Genomic DNA, 23,963 nt, shown 5'->3' with positions numbered 1-23,963 from the left:
GCTTCGCTCAGTGGGTTAAGAATCCGGTGTTTCCGTGAGCTGTGGTGTAGGTCGAAGATGAGACTCAGATCCTGCATTGCTAGGCTGTGGCATAGGCCGGCACCTACAGCTCTACTTAGACCCCTAGCCTGGGAACCTCCATATGCCACGGGAGCAGCCCTAAAAAAACAAAAAACAACAACAACAACAACAACAAAAAGCCATGGGGAATGAGCGCTAATGAGAGATGGGCTCAATTTAAATGATGCACCAAAAGATATATCTCAATGTTGTACAGTGATGCTGAATTTCCAGAGAAGAAGGAAACAAATCCAGAGTGTAAAAAAAAATTTGAAGAATAATTGGGCTTAAAATTACTCCCTTATTTCCTTCTCTTTTATAGATGGAGAGCTTTTTCAAAAGATATCCAGAAGCTGGAGCAGGAGAAAAACCTAGAGAGCAAGTACTGGAAACAGTAAAAAACAATATTGAATGGCTAAAACAAAACAGAGACACCATAAGAGACTGGTTTTTTAATTGAACGGTTAATGTGTTCAAATATCATATATTAATTCTGTGAATCTATTGTTTTTCCTGTTAAATATCTGGTGGCCTAATTTACAAGCACTAGGAAGAGAGTCATACATAGACACTGCTTTTTCTAAGTACTGTGTTTATATGTCTTGCAAAGCTTTTAAATTGTTCCTCTTTGTTTATGAAGGAAGGTACTAATAGAGTAGTTAATGTACTCAGGGATTTCTTCCAAGTGTACTTCCTAGGAGATTCTTTACAAACTGAAGAGAATTTAATAGCCATTTTAATGTCTTTAAATATCATTCTTTGTATCTTAAACCTGTGAAAATAGAACAGTTTGGTCTTAGTTTTACATTTTTAGTACCAAAGAAATACCACTTAATCTTCTCTCTTGATTGATTTTTAAAGTTTAAATACCAGTACTTGAGGGACCAATATTACCATCTTAATCTTTATTTTATTATTCAGAATTATACAAATCTAATGTAATTGTATTCATATATGTTTTACTTCTTTAAATCCTATCAAAGTAACCCAGGCTTAGATTTTACTCAAGGATTTCATGAATTAGCCAAAGACATGCCTGAGTGTTTGTTGCCTTTGTTCTTATAAAATCAACAAAAGAACTCTCCTCTCCTTAAAATAAACCTGAATGATTACCTTGAAAAAAATACCTTGTTTTCCAGTGTCACTTTACTCTCAAATAATAATGACTGCAGCATTCCTCAAATAATTTAGCAGGAGGCAAATTCAAGAATCCAGTCTTTTTCATGCTTGGTACTCTGTCATCTTGCTCCATTCCCTACAAAGCTCCTTCAAATAAGCTATGAAATTAGAGGGAAGATAGTGCTTAACTCTACTCCATGGATTTTAGAGGAAAGGGGCTAAATAATTGGAAACTGGTCAGGAAAGAGAGAAGGCTGATTATTCCATAAAACTAAATGGAATTAGAATTTATCTTTGACCGAACCTAGGGATCTAAGTGTGAAAAATGACGAAACCCATGGATGTCCCCAACATGACTCTGCATATCTGAGGATATTTCTTATATATAACTTTTATGTATAAACCCCTAGATCCTAGTCCATACAGAATAGCACTGATCAAATTTACATTAATGACTTTATTAAAGACATCAATTTTGTAGAAGCTGGTGGCAAGAACATGTTTAATATGGCACTTGATGCCTAGTAGAGCCACAATACGAGTCCAACAGGCAAAAAAGATGGTAAATTACTATGTTGCAATCCGCTATATCTAGAAAATCTAAATATATTTGGAACTTTAAGAAGTATAAGATAATTTAAGATTGGTTTGATTATAACTGAAACACGTGGGAACGATCAAAATTTTAGCTTTGACTTTACATAAAAATGTGCCCTAATCAAGGACTCAAACTTTGTCAACTCTCCTATTGCCGTCTCTTAATGATCACTCCTCAATCCACATATCTAAATTGGCAAATTCAAATGCAGACTGAAGAGAAAAAAGATAAACAAATTTTCACACTAAAACTTTCAACTTTTAAAATATTAATTACTTCAGAAGAAAAAAACAGATTAACATCATAAATCATCAGGAAAACCCAATATCCTCACAGGGATTAACACCCTAACTTCAAATTGACCACAATCAAAACCAGTACTTGAAGTTTATGTATTGCTTCAAGTGGACAAATAAGGAAGTGGAATGGTTTATCCTTTGGCTTTATGTAATAAATAAATTCTTAAAAGAAAAATATAAGTTTGAGGGGGGTGGTAAATCAAACAGATTTCAACTTGCCTACAAATCATTGTTTCATTCTACTTCCTAAAGCACTAAAACTGACAGTGAATTGTGTTTAGTTCTCTTCATCCCATGTGAAAAAGAGCTGTACACACTTTAGTATAACTCTACTAGCCCATTAGGCTCTTCTCACCAGAACTAGACCAGTATCTGGTTTTTAAAAGGCTGATGTCCAATAGACACATCTATGCCAAGAATAGTTTACTACTGCGCTTACTTGGTTGTGTCATGATTTTTTCAGGGAAAAAAATGTAGTATGTTGTATCGAAAATTAAACCACAATAAAACGCCAACTTTAAGGAATTAACGGGAAGAAATGACAAGCAAAGTTATGCAGCAATAAGTAGGGCCAATAATAATTATTGCCTTCCTTCCAGGCAGTTTATTCCTATATTCCAGATCATTGCTGTGCTCCACATAAATATAAACTAGGAGTTTAAATAATAAACTATGAACATAAAAGAAATAGGTAGGAAGGGAAGTTCTGGGAAGCAGAGATAGACAGCTGGGTTGAAGACAATGGTATTCCTACAGTTTATCCTCCATGCTGGTGAAGTGTTAGTCCCAAAATAGATAAATATAAGGTGAGAACAAAAATCTAGAGCAGTGATTCTCAAAGCAGGTTAAAAATAAGCAGGAAACAGAAGGAAGGGGAGTAGAATTACCAATGAAGCTTTCCAAAACCTTGCAAAATAATAATAATGATAATATAATAGCCAACTCCTTTTTATACCAAGCCCTGCTCAAAACGCAAGCACTTCATATACATCAATTTCTATATTTAAATTTTACAAAAACCCCATGAGGTAGGTACTGTTAATATCCCTATCTTACAGATGGAGAAACTGAAATAAAGAAGTCATAGAAGTTACCCAAGGCCATAAAAATAGAAGCTAGTCAGTTTATCACCAGAATCTATATTCTTAACCATGTGTTCAAGTAGAAACGTGTGTTTTACAGTTAAAGTGATCTGGGTTTGAATTTCATCTACTTGCCCTTAATCTCACTGTTGTTCAGTTTTCTCATCTATAAAGTGGGGATAAAAATAATCACTACCTCAGTGGGTTGTTGTGAGGATTAAATTCAAAAAATGCATGTAAAGGATGTACGTGTGGGGAAATAATAATCACTCAATAAACATTAGATGCTGTTTTTGTTACTGTTATGAGATCTCTTAGTCCTCACTTAAGACGTCAGTTTGGAGAATAATATAAAGTTGGATTCAGGAACAACGAAGCCTAAGCAACTGAAGGTTCTAAGGAAAGGCAATGTGTCAGACTATGTTATTGTTCATAAATAGTAACTACCCCTCCCTAGAGAAAATTCCATTTTCTCATCCCACTGAAGTCTACCATGATTATGTGACTTGCTTTGGCTGGTGAAATATGAGTGAAAGTGATACGTGTTGATTTCAGGCAGAAATGTCCAGAGGCAGCAAATGGTTTGCCTTGTTGTCCATTTTTCTTATGCCATTAGATCCAGCAATGTTCCAGATAGAGACTGTTCTCTTAGCCTGAATTTCAGAATAAAAACAATGAAACCAAAAATTGGTTCTCTGAAATGAGCAAAATTGACAAACTTTTAGCCAGATTGACCAAGAAAAAAAGTGAGAAGACTTAAATTACTGAAACTAGGAATGAAAGAAGAGACATCACTACCAACCTTACAGAGATTAAAATAAATAAATAAATAGAAATTATGTATAACCATTTGCCAACAAATTAGATAACAGGTGAAATGGACAAATTCCTAGAAAAACACAAACTATCAAACTGACTCAAGAAGAAATAGATAATCTGAATAGACATACAACAACTAAAGAGGTTTATTTAATAATTAAAAAGAAAACACTTCCCAAAAGGAAAAGATCAGGACCAGATAGCTTCCTTAACCAATTCTACCAAACATTTAAAGAAAAATTAGTACCAATCCTTCACAAACTTGCAAAAAACAGATGAAGAGGGAACACTTAGCAATTTACTCTATGAGGTCATTAGTACTGTGACCCCACAGTCAGGCAAAGACATCACAAGAAAAAAATCTCCAAAATTACAGGTCAACATCCTTTTTGAATATATAAACAAAATACTAGCAAACCAAATCTAGCAACATAAAAAAAAAAATGATTAAAGACCATGACCAACTGCCAAGTGGAATTTACCCAAGAACACAAAGTTATTTTGACATATGAAAATCAATGTGATATACTATGTTGACAGAATAAGGACAAAAACCACATGATCATCCCCATAGTACTGAAGAAGCATTTGACAAAGTCCAGCACCCTTTCACGATAAAACATTCAACAAGCTAGTAACAGAATGGAGCTTCCTCAACCTGGTAAAGGGCACCTATGAAACACCAACAGCTAACATTACACATATAGGTAAAAGACTGAATGTTTTGCCCCTAAGATCAGTAATAGAACAAGGATGTTTACACTTGCAACCCTACTCAACATTGTAGTGGAAGTTCTTGCAATGGCAATTAAGTAAGAAAAGGAAACAAGAGACATCCAAATTGAAAAGGGAAAGAGTAAAATGATCTCCATTATCAAATGACATGATCTTGCACATAGAAAATACTAAGGCACACACACACATTCACACACAATTACTAATAAATGAGTTCAGCAAAGTTGAGGTCAATATACAAAAATTAATTGTATTTTATACTCTAGCAATTACAAATAAGAAAATGAAATTAACTACATCCCAAGACCACCTAAATGGCTAAAATACTTAGGAATAAATTTAACAAAAGAAGGTTAAAACTTGTAGACCTAAAACTAAGAAACATTATTGAAAAGATTTAAAGGTCTAAATAGATGGAAAGACATCTCAGGTTCATAGATTGGAAGACTTAATATTGTGAAAACAGCAATACTCCCCAAATTGATCTATAGATCCAACATGATCCCTATAAAATCCCAGCTTTCTTTTTTGCAGAAACTGATAACCTGATGATAAAATTCATGTTGAAGTGAACACAGAATAACCAAAAGAATCTCAAAATAAGAACAAAGTTGTAGAACTAACATTTCTCAAATTTGAAACTTACTACACAGCTACAGTAATACAATATGATACTGCCATAAGGATAGACATATAGGTTAATGGAATAGAAATGAGAGTCCAGAAATAAATACTTATATATATGGTCATTTGATTTTTGACAAGACAATTGAACGGGGGAAAACAGATTTTTTTAATAAATGGTGCGAGGATAACTGGATATCCACATGCCAAAAAGTAAGCTCAACCACTTTCTTACACCATACCCCAAAATTAACTCAAAATGCATCACAGACCTAAAAGCTTAAACTACAAAACTACTTTAAAAAATGTGAGTAAATTTTTGTGACCTTGGATTAGGCAATGACTTCTTAGACATGACACCAAAAGCATAAGCCACAAAAGAAAAAAATAAATCAGACCACATAAAAATTTAAAACTTTAGTGCTGCAAATGATGTTATCGAGAAAGTGATAAGACAACCCACAGTATGGAAGAAAATATCTGTAAATCAAATACTTGATTAGAGACTGGTATGCAGAATATATAAAGACCCCTTACAACTCAATAATAAGACAAATGACCCAATTAAAAATGGGCAAAAGATTTGAGCAGATATTTCTCTAAAGATAAACGAGCATCTGATAAGCACATGAAAAGATGCTCAACATTATAAATTATTAGTGAAATACAAATTAAAACCTTCACACCCACTAGGATGGCAATAATAAAAAAAGACAGACAATAACAACTGTTGGCAAGGATATGGAGAAATTGGAACCTTCATACATTGCTAGTAGGAATTTAAAATGCTGCAGCTGCTTTGGAAAACATTTTGGCAGTTCTTCAAAATATCAGGCATAGAGTTATTATATGACCCAGCAATTTTATTCCTAGGTATATATCCAAGAAAAATGAAAACATATGCCCACACAAAAACTTGTATGCAAATGTTTATAGCAACATTATTCATAATAGTCAAAAATGAAAACAAGCCAAATTATGAATGAATTAAAAAATATAGTATATACCTGTAATTGAACATTATGGAAAAGGAATAAAATTTTGATACATGACACAAAATATATGAACCTTAAAAACCATTTAATTGTACACTTTAGGTAAATTTTATGGTATGTATATCATGGCTCAATAAGATGTTTTTTGCTTTTGTTTTGTCTTTTTTAGGGCTGCACCCAAGGCATACGGAGGTTCCCAGGCTAGGGGTCAAATCAGAGCTGTAGCCCCTGACCTACACCATAGCCACAGCAAGGCCAGATCTGAGCTGCGTCTGCAACCTACACCTCAGCTCAAGGTAACGCCAGATCCTTAACCCACTGAGCAAAGCCAGGGATCGAACCTGTGTCCTCATGGAGGCTAGTCAGATTCATTTCCGCTGAGCCACAACAGGAACTCTTCGATGAGATATTTTTAAAAGTCACCCAGAAATTTAAAAAAGAGAAGGAATATCTCCAAATACATGAAATCAAAACAGAGATACCATTTTTTACCTACCAGATTAACCAAAACTAAAGAGACTGGTAAAATTGGTGAGGGGATGGGAAAATTGCACTTTCATCAAAGCTGGTAAATGGGAAGGAATTTGAAAACATATTTTATAATTTTAAATATGCTTTTCCTTTGATCCAGCAATACAATTTCTAGAGACTTATCCTTTAGATGCTGTATAAAGGCATTTACTTGGTATACAAAGATGAAAAGATTTTCACTGCACAGCTCCTGAAAGTGAAAAACCTATGCTAGTTACTAAACTTGTAAAATAAACTATGATGTTCCTATACACTAATATAAGACACCAGTATTCATTCCTACATGTTCTACTTTCTTTTCCATTATGGCTAAGCTCCTAGCTAAGGCCAAGGCACTAGATCTCATTTTTATTCAACTGCTCAAAGCATTGCACTAGTAAATCTACATTCTCTCTCTTATACCATCAGTGTTTCCTTATCTACTAGCTTCATTGCATCAGCAGGGAACCATGCTATTATTTCCCAAAATGTTAAAAGTTAAAAAAAAAAAAATCTCTTAACCCTATTTCTTGTTTCAGATATCTCCTTTACTGACTGCAAAATTCATCTAAAGAGTTGTCTCTGCTTTTTTTAGAGGAGAACTTAACAGAAACGATCATATTTTAAATGAGTATGCCATCAAACCTAGAAAGTTCACTATTAGGAATCCCTTTTAGATAAAACCTAAAAATACTCACCTATTAATTCAATCAATATCATTGAGCATTTATGTCTAAGATCTGTTCTAGAAACTGGCACAGTTACCTTTATCAGAGAATAAAAGGCAAACCCAATACAAAAAAGAGTTGCCTAAAATTTCTCCCTTGGAGTTCCTGTTGTGGCACAGCCAAAACAAATCTGACTAGGAACCATGAGGTTGCGGGTTCGATCCCTGGCCTTGCTCAGTGGGTTAAGGATCTGGCATTGCTGTGAGCTATGGTGTAGGTCTCAGATGTGGCTCGGATTCTGCATTGCTGTGGCTGTGGTGTAGGCCAGCAGCTGTAGCTCCAATTTGACCCCTAGCCTTGGAAGCTCCATATGCCATGGCTGCAGCCATAAAAAGCAAAAAAAATTTAAAAATAAAATAAAATAAAATTTCTCCCTTGAGCTCATTCTAAGCAGACTTTTATACCCATAATTCTGGTAAAATGTGGTAAATTCTGCTAAATTCAGGTCAATTCTCAAAAACAATTCTACAGAAAGCCAAAATAATAGTGTCCAAGTATATACATCTAATTGGTATCTGACTTAATCTAAAGTTAAATTTTAGGACTTCTAGACAGATGAAATGGACTATATTTCCTTCAGATAACCTCTCGAAAATACTATTTTCAACTGAGTTTTTATGTTTCATCAAAACAGTAGTGAATTTGAATACAGATTTTTCTATCTTGCTACTTTAACAATCAGATGAACTGAAGGAAATGTTGACATACTATTATAAATGTTGAGAAGCAACTGTCTGAGTAAAAGTCCGCTCCAAAAGTAGAACCATTGTGCAAAGGTAGGATTTTCCCAGATAAATAATTTTGCATCATCTATCTAAAACACTGGCTAAAGATTAAGGTCCCCACATTATAGGACGTACAGGATGACTCCAACTGTTTTAACCCAAGAAAAATTTAAAGAAAATATTGCTAAGCTTCCTTCTCAGTCATCTTCCCTTAAGGGAAAAAAATAAAACTTTTGATAAAGTATTATAAAATCTTTAAGATATCTTTGCAATTAATGTGTCAAGATAAATTGAAGATGTATTATAATTGGAAGGACCTATGTCAACATTATAACAATGATAATTCCTGAGTGGTGTAACTGATTCCTACCCAAGGAATTAAAGGTCCAGGTCTAAGGATCAACAAAAGCCCAAATAAATGTATACTATTCCTAAAAGATTTATCCACAACATGATAATAAGGAGATTCAATGTTCTGATTTTTCAGAAAGGTCTAAACTTGAATTTTATCAAGAAGGAAGCTATAAAAAACTTACACACAAAATCCTTGGTAAACTACGTGTATAATTTGGGGTACGTAAAGGACTGTGCTTTTTTTTCCCCTTTAATTATAAAGTCATAGGCTACACTCTGGATCAGGTCATTAGTCAATGACTGTACATAAATTATCAAAGTTTAGCTTAAACTTTTAAACCAAATGTGCAGTCATAACTTGAGAATAGAACAGAGCAACATGGGATCTATAACATTTAGGGAAGTTGGCCTTAATTTACAAAGCTGAGAAGAGTCCTAGTGGTCAACTGGGATTCTAACCTCACTCATCAAATTTGGCCACGTAACAGTACCCTTAAAATCAACCCTAGATTCTGGTTCTGACTGCCATGCTTAGATTTTCTCATGTGGATATTCTTATTTTTGTCTTTTTTTTTTTTAGGGCCACACCTGTGGCATATGGAGGTTCCCAAGCTAGGGGTCGAATCAGAGCTGCAGCTGCTGGCCTACACCAGAGCCACAGCAATGCCAGACCCAAGCTACATCTTATTTAGGAGCAAGAACTGTGCCTACTTGCATCAATTCACACTTCTTTCCTCTTCCGGGAGTCTACCTGTTCAGAGTATATGTTCCGATATTTTCAGAAATAAAGCAAACTTAGCAGGAGTTCTCATTGTGGCTCAGTGGTAACGAATCAGACTAGTATCCATGAGGACATGGGTTCGATCCCTGGTCTCACTCAGTGAGTTAAGGATCCAGTGTTGCTGTGAGCTGCAGTGAAGGTCACAGACATGGCTTGGATCCTATGTTGCTGTGGCTGTGCCTGGCAGTTACAGCTCCAATTTGATCCCTAGCCTGGGAACTTCCATGTGCCACTGATGCATCCTAAAAAGACCAACAAAAACAAAAACAAAAACAAAAAACACGCAAACTTAGCAATAAAGGCTCCCTGTGGGGTACAGAAAGTGGGCATGAAGCTGATCAGGACCTGTGGCAGAGTGGTGAGTCTACCTAATTCTCTGGGATCATCATCATTACTGGCCTCCTACGCAATGTCCTCCAACCTGGTCTTTATTTGTAACAACCCTTATTTATCTCTCAGTTGGCTAGGAAGAAGAAGACATATAAATTGCTGATGGACTAAAACTCTGACACCAATATGGAGTTTCTCCCAGACTGCACAAAACTATGTTTGTTCAACCACATCAGCTAACCGATGTACTATGTGGGGTTTTTAGATAAAAGTAGGACTGTCTGACTAGCATTATTTAGAAATATTCCCAATATTCTACTGTTTGCCTCCGAAGACACATCTTTAAATGTACAGTAGTAAATAAACATAAATTGCTAGTTTTCAATTGATATCTTAATAACAAAAACTATCAAAAAGGCTTAAGCAGTAATTTAAAGAGTTGGATAAGTCTTGTTTGAATTACAGCTTAAACTTTTTCTTGAAGGATGAGTAACATATAGCTAGAGAGACACAACAAAGTTGGGGAAACAAAGGCTGGAGATTTTATAAACTGGACACAATGTAGAAGAAAGAAGGGACTAGGATCACAATGCAGGATCATAAACTTGAACTGATGTAGTAGAGTCCAGAATATGTGAAGTCTTGAAAATTAACCTGAGGCCTTTACTCCACAGGCAATTAAGGAAATTGTCAAGAATTTAGCTAAACTACTCCATGATATTGCTTCCTCGGCATCATTTGGTTTGGTCAAGTGGCCTATAGGGACCTTAAACTGACACAAGCCCCTCATATAAGCGCATGGCCTAGATAACAACCCACAAAGTCACAAGTTCCTGATATAGCACCCCCAAAAGCTCTTGTAATCAATAGTCTCCTCTTCTCCCATGGCATTCCTCTTATGTGTTCCTTAGATACCCCATGGAGCTTACCAAAACCCTGCTCTTTTGATCTGAATTAACCAATTCTGCCCTAGCCCAGGGAACCCCAAAGCACTCCACTCGTGGACTCTAATGAAAGCATGTTCTCCAGGTCTTATCATTCTATCTGTACTCTGCCTTGACCTCCCCACGAGGCCCCTCAAGGCATGCCCTGTACTTCTAATTTCTCTAGTGGTCTGCTGAACCATGACTCACCATTCAGCACCCATTGCTCTACTTAACAAATGTTAATTAATAATGTCATGAGAGCATCACTAAAATTTTCTGAATAGAGAAATAATATACTGAAAATAAAGAATCAGAAATACTAATGTGATTTCTTTTAAATGTAAAGCGATCAGAAGTAGCAAGAGAATCAAGTACAATTAAGTGGGAAGTTTGAAGTGGTGAGAGCCTCAACAAACTGTCTTCCTTCCCTGCATCGCCAGTTTACTTAAAGCAAAACCTATGACTAGTCTCCACCTGGTCACCTATTATTCACTCCTCAATCCACCTCAGTATGATGGTTCTTGCTAAGTCAGTCTCATCTTGCCCAAACAATTAGCAAGCAACCGAGAAAACTGACTACTCTTTCCACATTAGTTTTCTAAAGTGCTACAAACTGAGTGGCTTAAACCACGGAAATTTGTTGTCTCACTGTTTTGGAGGCTAATGCCCGAAATCAAGAGGTGTGCAGGGTTGACATCTTTACTTCTGAGTGCTATGGAGGAAGGATCTGCCCCAAGCCTCTCTTGATGTTTTAGATGGCTATCTTCATGTTCACCTGGCACTCTCCCTGTGTGTGTATCTCTGTGTCCAAATTCCCCCTTTTCATAAAGACACCAGTCATTTTGAATTAGGCTCACCCTAAACATTTCACTTTCACTTGATTACCTCTGTAAAGATTCTATCTCCAATTAAAGTCACATTCTGAGGTACTGGGGGTTAGGATTTCAACGAATGAATTTTTGGGGTGACACCATTCAACCCCGAACATCCTCCTTCTTGACATTCGCTTCCTCTGGCTTCCTTAGAGCGCTCTCTCACTCTCTCTCATACATCTCTGACCACTCTTTCTCATTCTCTTTTTTCTGTTTTCTCTTCCTCCGCCTGCCCCTTAAATGTTGAAGTTTCCCAAGTTCTGTATTCCTTCTTCCTATTTTTTATTCCACATGCTACCCCTGGGGCTCCATGTCTGCATGACTTTCACTGTCATATTTAGAGAGATGCCTCCAAAACTTATATCTGAAAAATCTATAGCTCTTACATTTGTCAACACTCATGGAATTTTACAGCACAAGGGATAAACATTAATATGTGAAAATAAGAAAAAAAAATCATTTGGAGAAGATCCCAGACTGAATACAGAATTTGACCCCCAGAAGATCTAACTTAATACAAATTTATTTACAAACTCACCAAATAGGGTAGAGGGGAAAGTGCTGACCTCTATAATTATGAAAATGAGCAGAGTCTATAAGACTCAGGGCAGAAGAAACTGTGTATAAGTGCTGTACTTTAGTTGATAAAGTTGTTTCTCACAGGAGTTCTGGTTCACCCTTCTGACACTGCTTACATATCTGGTGGAACTGAACAATTAAGCAAATGGATGGCAGGCACTGGGAGCCAGGTTTCGCACTATGGGAATGAGAGGTTACAAATAAGCAGGGGAAGGAGGCTAGAATGATCCATGTGGTAACGAATTAGAGTGTGAGGCATCATTATGAACTCATGTTTCGCTTCATATAGAGACAGATGGTTACACATAGAGAAATTCATAGATATGCGTGTACAGGGATTTCAGTATGCACACACATTTTTTCTTGTTCTATCAGCTGTCAAAGACTAGAAGCAACAATACTCCAGTGGTACTGAGCACATTTAGCACCCATATTCTGATTCCTATTGCTATTTTCCAAGAAAAGAAAGCAGGACTCCTTGGAAAAATGGCTGATTTTAGGACTAGTGCAGGAAGTATACAAGAAGAGTCTGGAGCATCTTATAGTGATAGAAAGTAGGGAAGCAAAAACAAAATAAAACTCCTCACAATCATGGAAGTATGTGAAAGCGAGGGACAGAGAAACCAACCGAAAAAGCTCCCAATGGCCAAAAATGGATGAATTGATAAATGAAGTAGTACTGAATTATAACCCAAAGTATAAAATAAATATCCATGTGCCCACACTGATTAACGATTAAATTAATTAATTAATGGGGAAGAGTACATAAACCTCCATACAAAAGTCCGTATAACTGATGTAGATACTCTGCCCTCAAGGAGGTGGAGCACAGCTTCCCTTTCAAGTGTGGACTATGCACAATGACCTCCTTCTAGAGTATAGCACAGACAGGGAGAAAAAGGCAACTTTAAAGTGGAGACCCTGAGAAATACTACTCAGCCAGTGTTCCATGTCAACAGCAGCGATACTGATAATATGTACCTTTCACATGATGTGATGAGACGGCACTTCACCTCTGTGGTCATTCTCCCCAAATCCATAACCTAAATGCAATAATGAGAAAAACATCAGGCAAATTGCAACTGAGTGATGTTCTACAAAATATAGGACTTGTACTCAAAACTGTCAAAGTCATCAAAAACAATAAAGTCTGAGAAATTGTTACAACCAAGAGGAGTGCCAAGGACACACAACCATTAAATGCAAAATGGTACCCTCGATGGCATCTTGAAACAGGAAAAGAGCAATAGATAGAAATGAAGGAAATCTGAACAGGTATGGAATTTGGTTGATGAAGATAAGATTCAAGTACTATTTATCAAGTATATAAATGATTCCTTAATAGTGCCCTTGTTCTTGCTAAATTTCTTCCAGCATGATGAACTAGAAAGAGGATGGGCTATGCCATCAACCAGACCAGCTCTGGTCTCTGCTTCACCTCTTCATAACTGTTGGATCCTGAACAAGTTATTTTTAACTTCACTAAGCCTATTTCCTCATTTTAAAAAGGTGCTAATATCTGCTTAAGAAGACTTTCAGGATAAAATGAGATAAGTTTACATAAAACACCTAGCACAGTAACTGGCACAAAACAGGAGCTCAATAAATGCTGAAATGCAACCTTTTTGCAAGTTGCAATGAGACTTAGAAGTCAAAAAGGGCAGGTCTTGTTAGAACTTTTTGTAAACCTTCACCTTGTATTCATTTAGTCTTTGCTTATTTGAGATCTAATTATACCTTGCCTATTTGAAAAGTTCTTTCTAAATATCCATTATTTTATTAAAAAATCTGAAGTTTGAATGTTTACTGTAAGTCTAATGTTGCAGATTAACACTTTGCCACTGACACTTAAGGGGTGGACATCACTTTCTAGAAATTAAAATATTTTGAATGCGATATGCCTTTGAAAAGGCATAACAGCTTCTCTCAGCTGTTAGAACTTTCTGTAAATCTTTGAAAAGGCATCACAGCCTCTCTCAGCTGTTAGAACGTTTTGTAAATCTTCACCTTGTATTCATTTAGTCTTTGCTTATTTGAGATCTAATTATACCTTGCCTATTTGAAAAGTTCTTTCTAAATATCCATATTTTATTAAAAAAGAAAGCAGGTAGGAGTTCCCATCACGGCACAGTGGAAACAAATCTGACTAGGATCCATGATGTTGCAAGTTCGATCTCTGGCCTTGCTGAGAGGATTAAGGATCCACTGTTGCAGTGAGCTGTGGTGTAGGTCACAGATGTGGCTCAGATCCTGTGTTGCTGTGGCTCTGGTGTAGGCTGGCAGCTGTAGCTCTGATTGGATCCCTAGCCTGGGAACCTCCCTATGCTGTGGGTGAGGCCCTAAAAAGCACACACACACACACACACACACACACACACACACAAACACACAAAGAGAGCAGGTAAAAGAGAACAACCATTCAATTCCCTGTAATGGTGAATAAGAAAAGTGATATACACAAAGCATTTTGGTCATGAATTGTCCCTTAAAAAAAAGTTCTTTCTAATTGCAAAAAAGAAAATTCAGTAAAAGCAACCAAAAGCATCTCAGGCCTAATACCGTGCTGAAACACAAAAGTGTAAGCCAAAAGTTAAGAGTGCCTTCATAATCTACTTGGTTACCAACGTACCAAACACTGAACAGAGTAATATGAACCCACAATATATACATGACAATAAACATTACAATATTTTTAAAAAGAAAGAACTGTGGGTGGGAAAAAGACAACATGTGAACAGCAAAGCAATGCAATTTCCAAAGTTTCCTGTTCTTTACTGACCGCGGAAAAAAGCTCTTTTCATGAGATTAGTCCTCACATATTAAGAATTAAGAGCAGCCTCTAGTGGCAGGTTAAGGATTTTACAGAGTGACCGTGCAGAAACCAAAATGCTTTCCAGTTCTTTCACTAATAGCTCTGAGCAAAAAGTACATTTCGTCCAAGAAACCCAGGAAAGCTCGCTAATCACCTTAGCAAATAATAACTGCACCCCCACTTTGAGTGTTCTTAATAGTTACTATTTTATTCGTATTCTTTTCTATATGTGCAGTTTCTCTGTAGACAGAGATACGCTATTAATGGAATGGGCTACTACCTGAACCATGGCGCGCGGGGGGGGGGGGGCCCGCAGGACGTGGGAGACAGTATTTAATTGTAAGGAAGGAAAGGGCTGACAAAACCTAAATGAAAACAGATAGGTTTGATGAACGAAGTCCGACTGAGTCCAATTCTCACTTAGCCTTTCTATCTCCCTAAATCAAGGGTGAGCAAAAGAAGACATATTCTGAGGAGACGAGAAATATCTTCACCTGAGAGAATGAATTTTCCTGAATCCCTTTCATCTTTTCAAAGGGGGACCTTTTCTCGGGCAGTGCAAGGGAAAGGCTGGAAATACACCACATAAACGTTTCCCTTTCTCACTACTTATGAAATTTAAATAAAGAAAATGTTTTTCCTCATCAATTATTGCTACAAAGACACCGACGTTACCTTTGCCTAAAACTCAAAGAGCGGTGCTGTTAAGTGAGGTCTGTCTACAGCGACAGCTCTCCTGCTTCGGTGCAAATAACGCTCCGCGCTCCACACAGGGACAACCGGAAAGCTTTAGGAACGTCCAGGGACAGACATTTTCAGTTTCCACAAAGGACAGCGCCAGGGAATTTCGCACTTTGACATATATCATCGCCCCCCCCGCCGTGAAATCGCAGGCCCCACCATCTGGGAAAGTGAGCAACGGAGAAGGTTGCAAACCTCGCCCGCCTTCCAGGTGTGTGGATCCCCTTACCGGTTCGCCGGCGCCCAGACGACCGCCTGCTCCGCGCCTTCCTCCGCGCGGCCGGCAGCGCCGAGGTTGCGATGCGCCTGGAGCGCACGCAGCCGAGGCCCAAGCCGCGCACGGCGTCCGCACACCCGGCCCCGACCCCGCGCCTCGGCCCGAGGGGCCCCGCCTCGCCCTCCACCGCCCAGTAGCCCCGGGCGAGCCGCCGGCGCAGGACCGCGGGCCTCGCGCGCCGACCCAGGCCTCCTCCCGAGCAGAGCGCCGCGAGGCCGCCCCACCTCAGAGCGAGGAGCTGAAAGTGCGCGCAGAGAGGCCCGGGGGCGCGGACCAGCTTCAGGCTCCTCAGAATACAGGGAGCTCTGGGTCTTGGAGGGGGGAAGGCAGGCTCGAAAAAGGCAGAAGTGACTGCAGCCCCGAGCAGGACCTACCTAACTGGGCTCCCGGGGCCGGAATCCCCGCCTCGGCCGGCGGCGAGCGGCCGCGGGGGCGCAGGCTGGTCCCGGCCTTGGGGGCGGGGCTTCTGCTCTCCGGGGTCCCGGGAGCCCCGGCAGGGCCCGCCGCGCGGGTTCGCCAGACGAGGGGTGTGCGCGGCTGGATTCATTCACGTCTCGGTGGAAAGGCTGCTAATTGTTCCTTCACTTGGGGAAGGAGAGCGGAAGCAAAATTTGTAAAACCCTGACAGGCCTCTTAGTCCCACGAGTTCCTCCTGAAATGACTTCAAGGGAGAGTGAGTCGTAAAACAATATTACCTTCTTTCACATAATTAATATAATCATTTACTTCTTAGAGCTTGTCTTTCACAGGTCCTTTCAAATAAATTAATCTAGAATATATTTTATTATATTTTATTTATGAAAAATCCCTACCTTCTTGTGGGAATGCTGCAATGATGAATTAATATTTGCTAAGCACTTGGATGGTGAAAACTACGTAAAACTTGATGGAGTAACTCTATTATTGATACAGAAAAACTAGCTTGATGGGTTTGGTAACCCCTACCATCTGCTTTATTAGTTGAAATTACACTGTAAAAAGGCTTTCTCTCTTCAGGCAAAGGGGTAGAGTACAGAAATAATTATCCAGGTAATTCATATTCCCCAGAAAATGGAATCCTGCCTTGAAAGAAAAGTGAATCTCCTGCCTGATTTCGTTTTGTCTTGCTCTACTATTATTGTCACATTTATTATTAATTACTTGTATAAATGTAATTACCTGGACAACTTCTCAATTTTAATTTCTCCTTCATGTGATTATAGATGAATTATTTGAAGGCCAGCTCTTGCATTAACAACTTGAGAATTAAGTAATGCTCTTCCTTTCATAGCAGCCCCATTTTTACTTTATTTTCAGGTATTTTAATAGAAATTTAAATAAAACTACAAAGAATTTCAAATATTTTATATCTGCATCATTAGTTGCACAGCCTTTCTGACTAGTAGAGAGGAATAAGGTTAAAAATGTCTAATTTTTCGAAGTATATGATAACCATAGCAAAGAGAGGCATTATATCTAGAATTAGATTTCCAGTTAAACCTATTTCCACCATAATTTAGGAGGACAATTGCTCTAATTCTTCCTCTTCACTAAAGTTAACATGGTCAGAGCCCAAATAACTTGGCACTAAATGTGTTTCAAAAGTAATCTGAATAGTTTTAGAAAAAAAATATTTTTTCAATGCAGGGTTTTTAATGGTGTTCTAAAATATCCAGCAAGCAACTCTAATAATCGTTATGTAACTTCCCTATGTTCACAGAAAACATTAAAATGTAATACCACAGAAGTAGGCCAGACCACTATCATCAACTTAATAGTCATCATCATTTATATCATTTATTAAATTACTCAGTGCAACAGTGCCAATAAGTGAAGTAATGTTGTGAAATCACTAGAGGGAGCAATTCTTTTTTAGTAAATTAGTGTTACTTATCTATATATTTAGTAGTCCTGGAATGGATCTGAACATTTAACGTAATTTGAGGATAAAAATAGGCAGAATGCAAGAAAGAGATCTCAGTGAAGATGTACTGTCATTTCAAGACTTGGTTAGAGCTCTTCTTGAAGCATCTGAGGAGAAAAGAGAACCTGAAAACACAAGATAGACTAAATGTAAGATAGAAATATTCAAGCTGAACATCTGTCCGCTTTTCCATTTTGTTTTAATCTTCACACATTCATGCTTTTAGACAAAAAACACTGCCTATTAAAACTGGCATAGCATCTGACCCATTAAAAGTTCAGCAGCAATCCACAGTAACAATAGCTAATTTCCAAGTGTCTGTAATAAATGCAAATAAACTCCGGATTCAATTAAAGATACTTTTTCTAGTTAGTAATATAAGTGACAGATGTTCAGACCTATTCACATTTCTGTTATACATTTCTATTTTTAGCTGTTTGTTTCACATCAACAATTCATTTACATTTGCATCCTATTTGATATATTTCATACTTAGAATTTTAACCAAAAAAACAAATTAATATGGAATTAATAAACAGGATTCATTCAAGTGTGCCTAACTGTATTGTTTTGAATTACCTATAAAATGTTAATGTTCAATGATTTAGATCATTGAAATAAAATAAACTGAGTTATTGTCATTGAATTAATGCCAAGCTTTATACCAAAGATGCTAAAAATGTTTAAATGATAGTTTTATTTTATTTGTAAAATAATTCATTCGATTCATATTTAGTGATTTTCTACCTATCCTGGATAGTTTCAGGATCTGAGGATACAAAGATATTAAGATCCAATGTAGCTCATAATTTAGAAAATTTCCCCAATAATTTAATTATATTTATGCTTAAAAACCCAACTATGTATTTTTCAATTCAATGACTTGTATTATATTTATAGTTGTCAGCCGTCATCACAACCTACTTTTAGAACATTTCCATCCCAAATCCCCTTCTTCAAATCCTTTACTGAAAGGTGTAGCATTTCTGCTTTTTTCTTTCTTTTTCTTTTCTTTTCTTTCTTTTTTCTTTTTTTCTTTAATCACTGGGAAACTGTCTTAACAGCTCAGAGCTAGAGAAAAATTTTAGAGTCTTTCAGTTTAAGAGCCATGCTTAGAATATAAATGGTCAATTCTGGCAACTCCAAGTCAGGTATTTACTACTATTTATTTGTATGTGGATGGGCCAGATGTTCTCCAAACTTCATTCCCTAAACTCTTGCTTAAAACGTTTTTTAAAGAAATGCAGTCTGAATACTTGTGCTAGTGAATTGACAGTTGATCCTTATTTTTACTTAAAAATGAATAAAGAAGAGAGGTGACTCATGAATCTCAGGTAATGGTCAGTGTATTCCATACTGAATCTCTCTCTTCTTTCTTATTAGGCCATCTAAAATAGTATGTATTTATTTCTACAGCTTTTATCTACTATAATAATGTATCAAAGTCTCTATGACTAAAATATGAAGATGCTAACCTTTGTTGCACTGGTAGTGTCATTTCAAATATTATCTTGCTATGAATTGAAGTGTAAATATAAGAGCCACAAAGGAAGAACCATAATTAATATACTAAGGCTAAGGATTGCACAAGTTGAGGATGGATTAATTTTCTTTGAGGTCAAACACTGAAAACTTACTTTAAGCTATGACTTTAAGAAAAGGAATATTGAACTTTCATAAATGTTCTATATATCAGTAATTCTGCAATCTCTTGATATTGGCATATGATTTATAGAGACAGCTGAAAAAATAGAAATCCATTCATTCTACATTAAAATGTTTATTTTCTTTTAAAATCATGAAGTTAAAAATGTAAATCATCTATACTTCAATTTAAAAAAAAAACAAAATGATATGAAGTGAGATTAGCCTCCATTGTAGGAAATAAGTACATAGCAATAAAAAATTATACTCCATGTTCAAAGACATTCAACCTTACAGTTATTTATACTAGAATGTTCTTAAAACTAAATCTTCAAATATAATGTAACAGTGCCTTTAGAATTAAAAAGCCCTCAGTCTTTCTAAGAAGGGAACTAAATGTAATAATTTTTCAGTATTTTAAATAGTTAACATTGTCACACATAAATAACCAACCAATATGAAAAGTAGGTACTCCTATCATTATGAGAAATATACTTTCTTAGGCATTTTTCAGATTATAAACCCGGTTCAACTCAGTTTTTAAAGAAATTGAATTTAATTGCAGTATATGCTGAAAATGAGTGAGTGTTCTCTAGTCTCCTTAATGATAATTAAGATTACCTCATTTACTATCACAGGAAAAGCAAGTTTATACCTATTTGGAAAGCCTTGGCCCTTGGCTCTTTGTGTATTTGCAACTTATAAATGTTAATCCCAGTGGATCCCAGGGACTGGGTGAAGGCTCATAGGCTAGAAACAATTTTGTAAAAAGTGAAAAAAGCAGACATCCTCCCTTAGCAAAGAACTTAAGAACTTTGAAATAAAATCTAAAAATCTTGGCATATTAACTAAGACTTTGAAAGGCAAGTATCCATGTTTAAATGTTGATGTATTTATGAATACTTTGCCTTATATATTTTTCTACTTAATCTATACTGGTAATATAAAATAAAAATAATGATGATGGAAAAATAACTTGGGAGGCTAAGCCTGGAGGATCAATGATAAGAAAAGATCTTGAACATGAGATTTTTCTAAGACAGCAACCTGAGAAGGGGCTTTCACATTCCCTGGGAGGATCTCAGGACCCCGAGCCTGCGTAACATCAAAAAAAAAAAAAAAAAAAATGTTTACTTCAGACTTAAGGTTGGCATTTTAATGTGCATTATTCAGTGAACACAGATCACTGTCTTAATAAATTTGAGAAATGAAACTATTTTTAAAGTATTTCACAATTATAATCTTCATCTTCAAAGCACAAAAGATAAATCAGAGTTTGTATAACATTCATATATGCTCTGTATAAATATTAATCCCAATTTATAGACAGTAAAACTGAGAAAAATTCTTTAATAACTTCAGAGACAACTGAAAAGAAGTATAGTTTTGTTTTCCACAATTTTGTTTATAGAAATATTGTTACATTAGACAAAATTATCTAATAAATAAAGTATTACAGGTATGTTGTTTTTATAATTGCAAATATTTTCCTAGCAATAATTCTTAAGATATCTTTTAAAGATGACATCAACTCATATTCTAATTTTTTTGCTTTTTGTTTTATTGAAGGATAGTTGATTTACAATATTATGTTAGTTTCAGGTATACAACATAGTGATTCAATATTTTTATAATTATACCCCATTTAAGATTATTATAAAATATTGGCTGTATTCCTTGTGCCGTACAATATATTCCTGTAGCTTATTTACTTTATACATAATAATTTGTACCTCCTTTGTAGTTTTTTTATTTTTATTATCTAGAAAAAATAATACAGTTCTTAAGAGACCTCAAAAATATATTACTTTAAGAATTAAGAATCCCCAGATCTTTTCCTGACTCTGTCATCAACAATTATATGACTTTGCTTGGTTGATTGAAAGCTTAACTCTTACATGTGTGGCGCATAATGGATCCTGCAGATGTTTCTCAAATAGTAGAGAATGAAATGACTCTCATAGAAGAAAATGAATTATGCTTACCGTCTTTGCACTTTGATATGCAAGTTGTCTTTAAATCTTACAAATCAATCTAATCCACAACATTCTTCTTTAAAATGAGGCCAAAACTGAATCGGAATCTTAGCTTTAGAAAATGCATCTACCCCAGAAAAGTTTGGGTTTTTTTTTTTTAATCTTCAGAACAAGGGAATAAGTGGTATCTTCCTTCTGTAGTTGTCTTTCTGCTTTGTTTCTTAGATGCGCACGTAACTGGGAAAATACTAATTACATTTCAAGGATCTGCAAAATATCTATTGTGTTGTCTGATGAAACTTCTACAAGACTTTGAAGGTTTGTGTAAGGGAGTTCCTAGAAATTTGCTGTTTATTGAAGGTAACTGAATAAATATATCTTAGATCAGATTGGAAAGTAGCCTAGTGACATTTTGCGAAGTTTATCCAACATCCTAGTCCAGAATTTTTCTGTACTACATTTTTTATAGGTGATAATCTAGCCTGTGTTTCAACTCTTCCAATGAAGAAATCATTCTTTTGTTAGATAACTGGAAGCCTCAAAAAATACTTCTCTGTGTTATTTAAAATCTACTGTTATATAACTTGTAGCCTTTTCTTCGTTTCTCCCCTTGGAAGGAAGAGAGGCTATGCCATTACATGTTTCTTGTGCTAATGCTTTAAACACATGTACAGATGTCATGTCATCCCTAGTCTACTCAGATTTTCACCAGGTGTTCTCATGTACTCTTCATGTTATAGTTTGTTAAGTCTTCGCTATCCTGATAGTCCTTAGTGCTCTCATTGTGTTTGCCAGTGTCTTTCAAAGTATATGACTCAAACTACATACAATATCTTAAATTGTTATAAGTCTAGAAGTGAACTATTACCATCTCTGACATGGAACCTTTGTTCAATTGATGCAGTCAAAAAACATAACATTTTTAAGCAGTCATTTCAACTTTTGCCTTATAATGAGATTGTAGTTTACTGTTTTAGTTGTCCGTTGCTTTATAAAAAAAAAAAAAAATTACCCCCAAATCTAGTGGCTGAAAACAACAACAAACAGTTATTATCTTTCACAGTTTCTGTGGCTCAGGAATTTAAGGGCAGCTTAGCTGGGTAATCCTGGTTTAGTGTCTCTTACGAGGTTATGGGTAAAATCTCAGCTATATCTACAGTCCTCTGAAAGCTTGACTGGAGCCGCCTCCAGGATTTGCCTCTAGGATGGCTCACTTACATGGCAGTCAAGTTCATGCTGGCTCAGATCATTACCACATGGCTCTGTCATTAGGGCAGCTGGAGTGTCCTCATGAAATGACATGATCTCTGACTTCTTCAAGAGTGAGTTGTCCAAGAGAGAGCAAGGCAGAAGCCGCAATTATCTTTTATGTCCTGGTCTTAGGAACCACGTATTGTCATTTCCATAATATGCTATTGATTATACAAGCCAATGTGGGGAAGGAAGGACTACACAGGGGCGTGAATACCAAGAAGCAAGAATTACTTGAGCACCATATTGAAGGTTGACCCAGGAGTCTATCCTCTATCTCTCATTGACTAATCTCCCTCCCACAGGTAAATGATACTCACACCTCAAAGCCACCAAAAGTTTCAACCCATTACAGCATCATTTCAAAGGCTAGAATCTTGTCATCTCAACCAGGCTCAGATGTGGATGAAGCTTTCTAGGTGCAGTTCCTTGAGCATAGCTCCTTGAGAACAGTCCTTTGAGCTGAAGACCTGTGAATTAAAGAGAAATGATCTCTGTCCACCCACTGCCAACCCACAGACACACACCCAACATTCAGTGGTAGAGCAGGAATAGGATAACCGCTATAGACTTTACTCTTCAAAGGACAGAAAACAAGAGGAATACAGGAATCACCAATCCAAGGTAATTCTGTAGTCCAGCTAGACAAATATTGGAAGTTCTTTCACTAGAACTTATTCCTACTGCTTCTTGGGATATTTGCCATGACCCTTGGCTCTGATCTTTAAACTCTTGGTGTCTGCCTTCTGGTCAACTTATTTTTCAGTGAAAGGTAGCCTGTGTGGAAGCTGTGTAGTTTTCTCAGCCTGATTCCTGCCTTTAGGTCCAAAGGCATCTTTTCCTTTTGTTTTTATCTCTGTTCTTTTTAGTCCATGCAGCTGATGTTTCTAACAATTAAATATTTTAAAATATGTATAGGTCTCCTGTGAATCTTCCTGGGGTTTACTCCATTATACAAAAACCACATCTACAAATCTGTTTGAGATAATCCCTTATCTATTTAGAGTTTCTACTGGGATTACTGATAGACAGTACCCTTAAGCTTCTTGGAAGTCCTAATGTCTGACTGAATAGCTCTCTTGAGTCATAATCTTAGATATTGCCAAGATCTTAACAAAAGATTTGACAATCGTATTCTCAGCTTTATTTTTATACTATGATAGCCTAACAGTGCCTGGATTTGATCTTCGTTCAGAAGCCATTACTTTGTTTTTGCATTGTCT

General features: G+C 36.5%; 1 protein-coding gene and 1 long non-coding RNA gene across 2 annotated transcripts in view; one reads left to right on the top strand and one right to left on the bottom strand.

The window, feature by feature from the left end:
- Nucleotides 1-1,178, top strand: part of ENPEP (glutamyl aminopeptidase) — a 92,511-nt gene extending 91,333 nt beyond the window's left edge. Inside the window, 1 exon segment of the mRNA NM_214017.1 lies at nt 383-1,178. Coding sequence (NP_999182.1) covers nt 383-520 — 138 coding nt within the window. The 3' untranslated portion in view covers nt 521-1,178.
- The window catches only part of LOC106504743, a 293,971-nt gene that overhangs the window by 264,459 nt on the left and 5,549 nt on the right, over nt 1-23,963 (bottom strand). Inside the window, exons 2-3 of the long non-coding RNA XR_002346462.1 lie at nt 16,341-23,210; nt 13,118-13,179 (exon numbers count right to left, since the gene is read on the bottom strand). This is a non-coding gene — a long non-coding RNA (uncharacterized LOC106504743). The remainder of the gene's footprint in view (nt 1-13,117; nt 13,180-16,340; nt 23,211-23,963) is intronic.

Source organism: Sus scrofa, chromosome 8, assembly GCF_000003025.6.
Source record: "Sus scrofa isolate TJ Tabasco breed Duroc chromosome 8, Sscrofa11.1, whole genome shotgun sequence".
NCBI classification, from domain to species: Eukaryota; Metazoa; Chordata; class Mammalia; order Artiodactyla; family Suidae; genus Sus; species Sus scrofa.
This window is presented reverse-complemented; position numbering and strand designations above follow the sequence as displayed.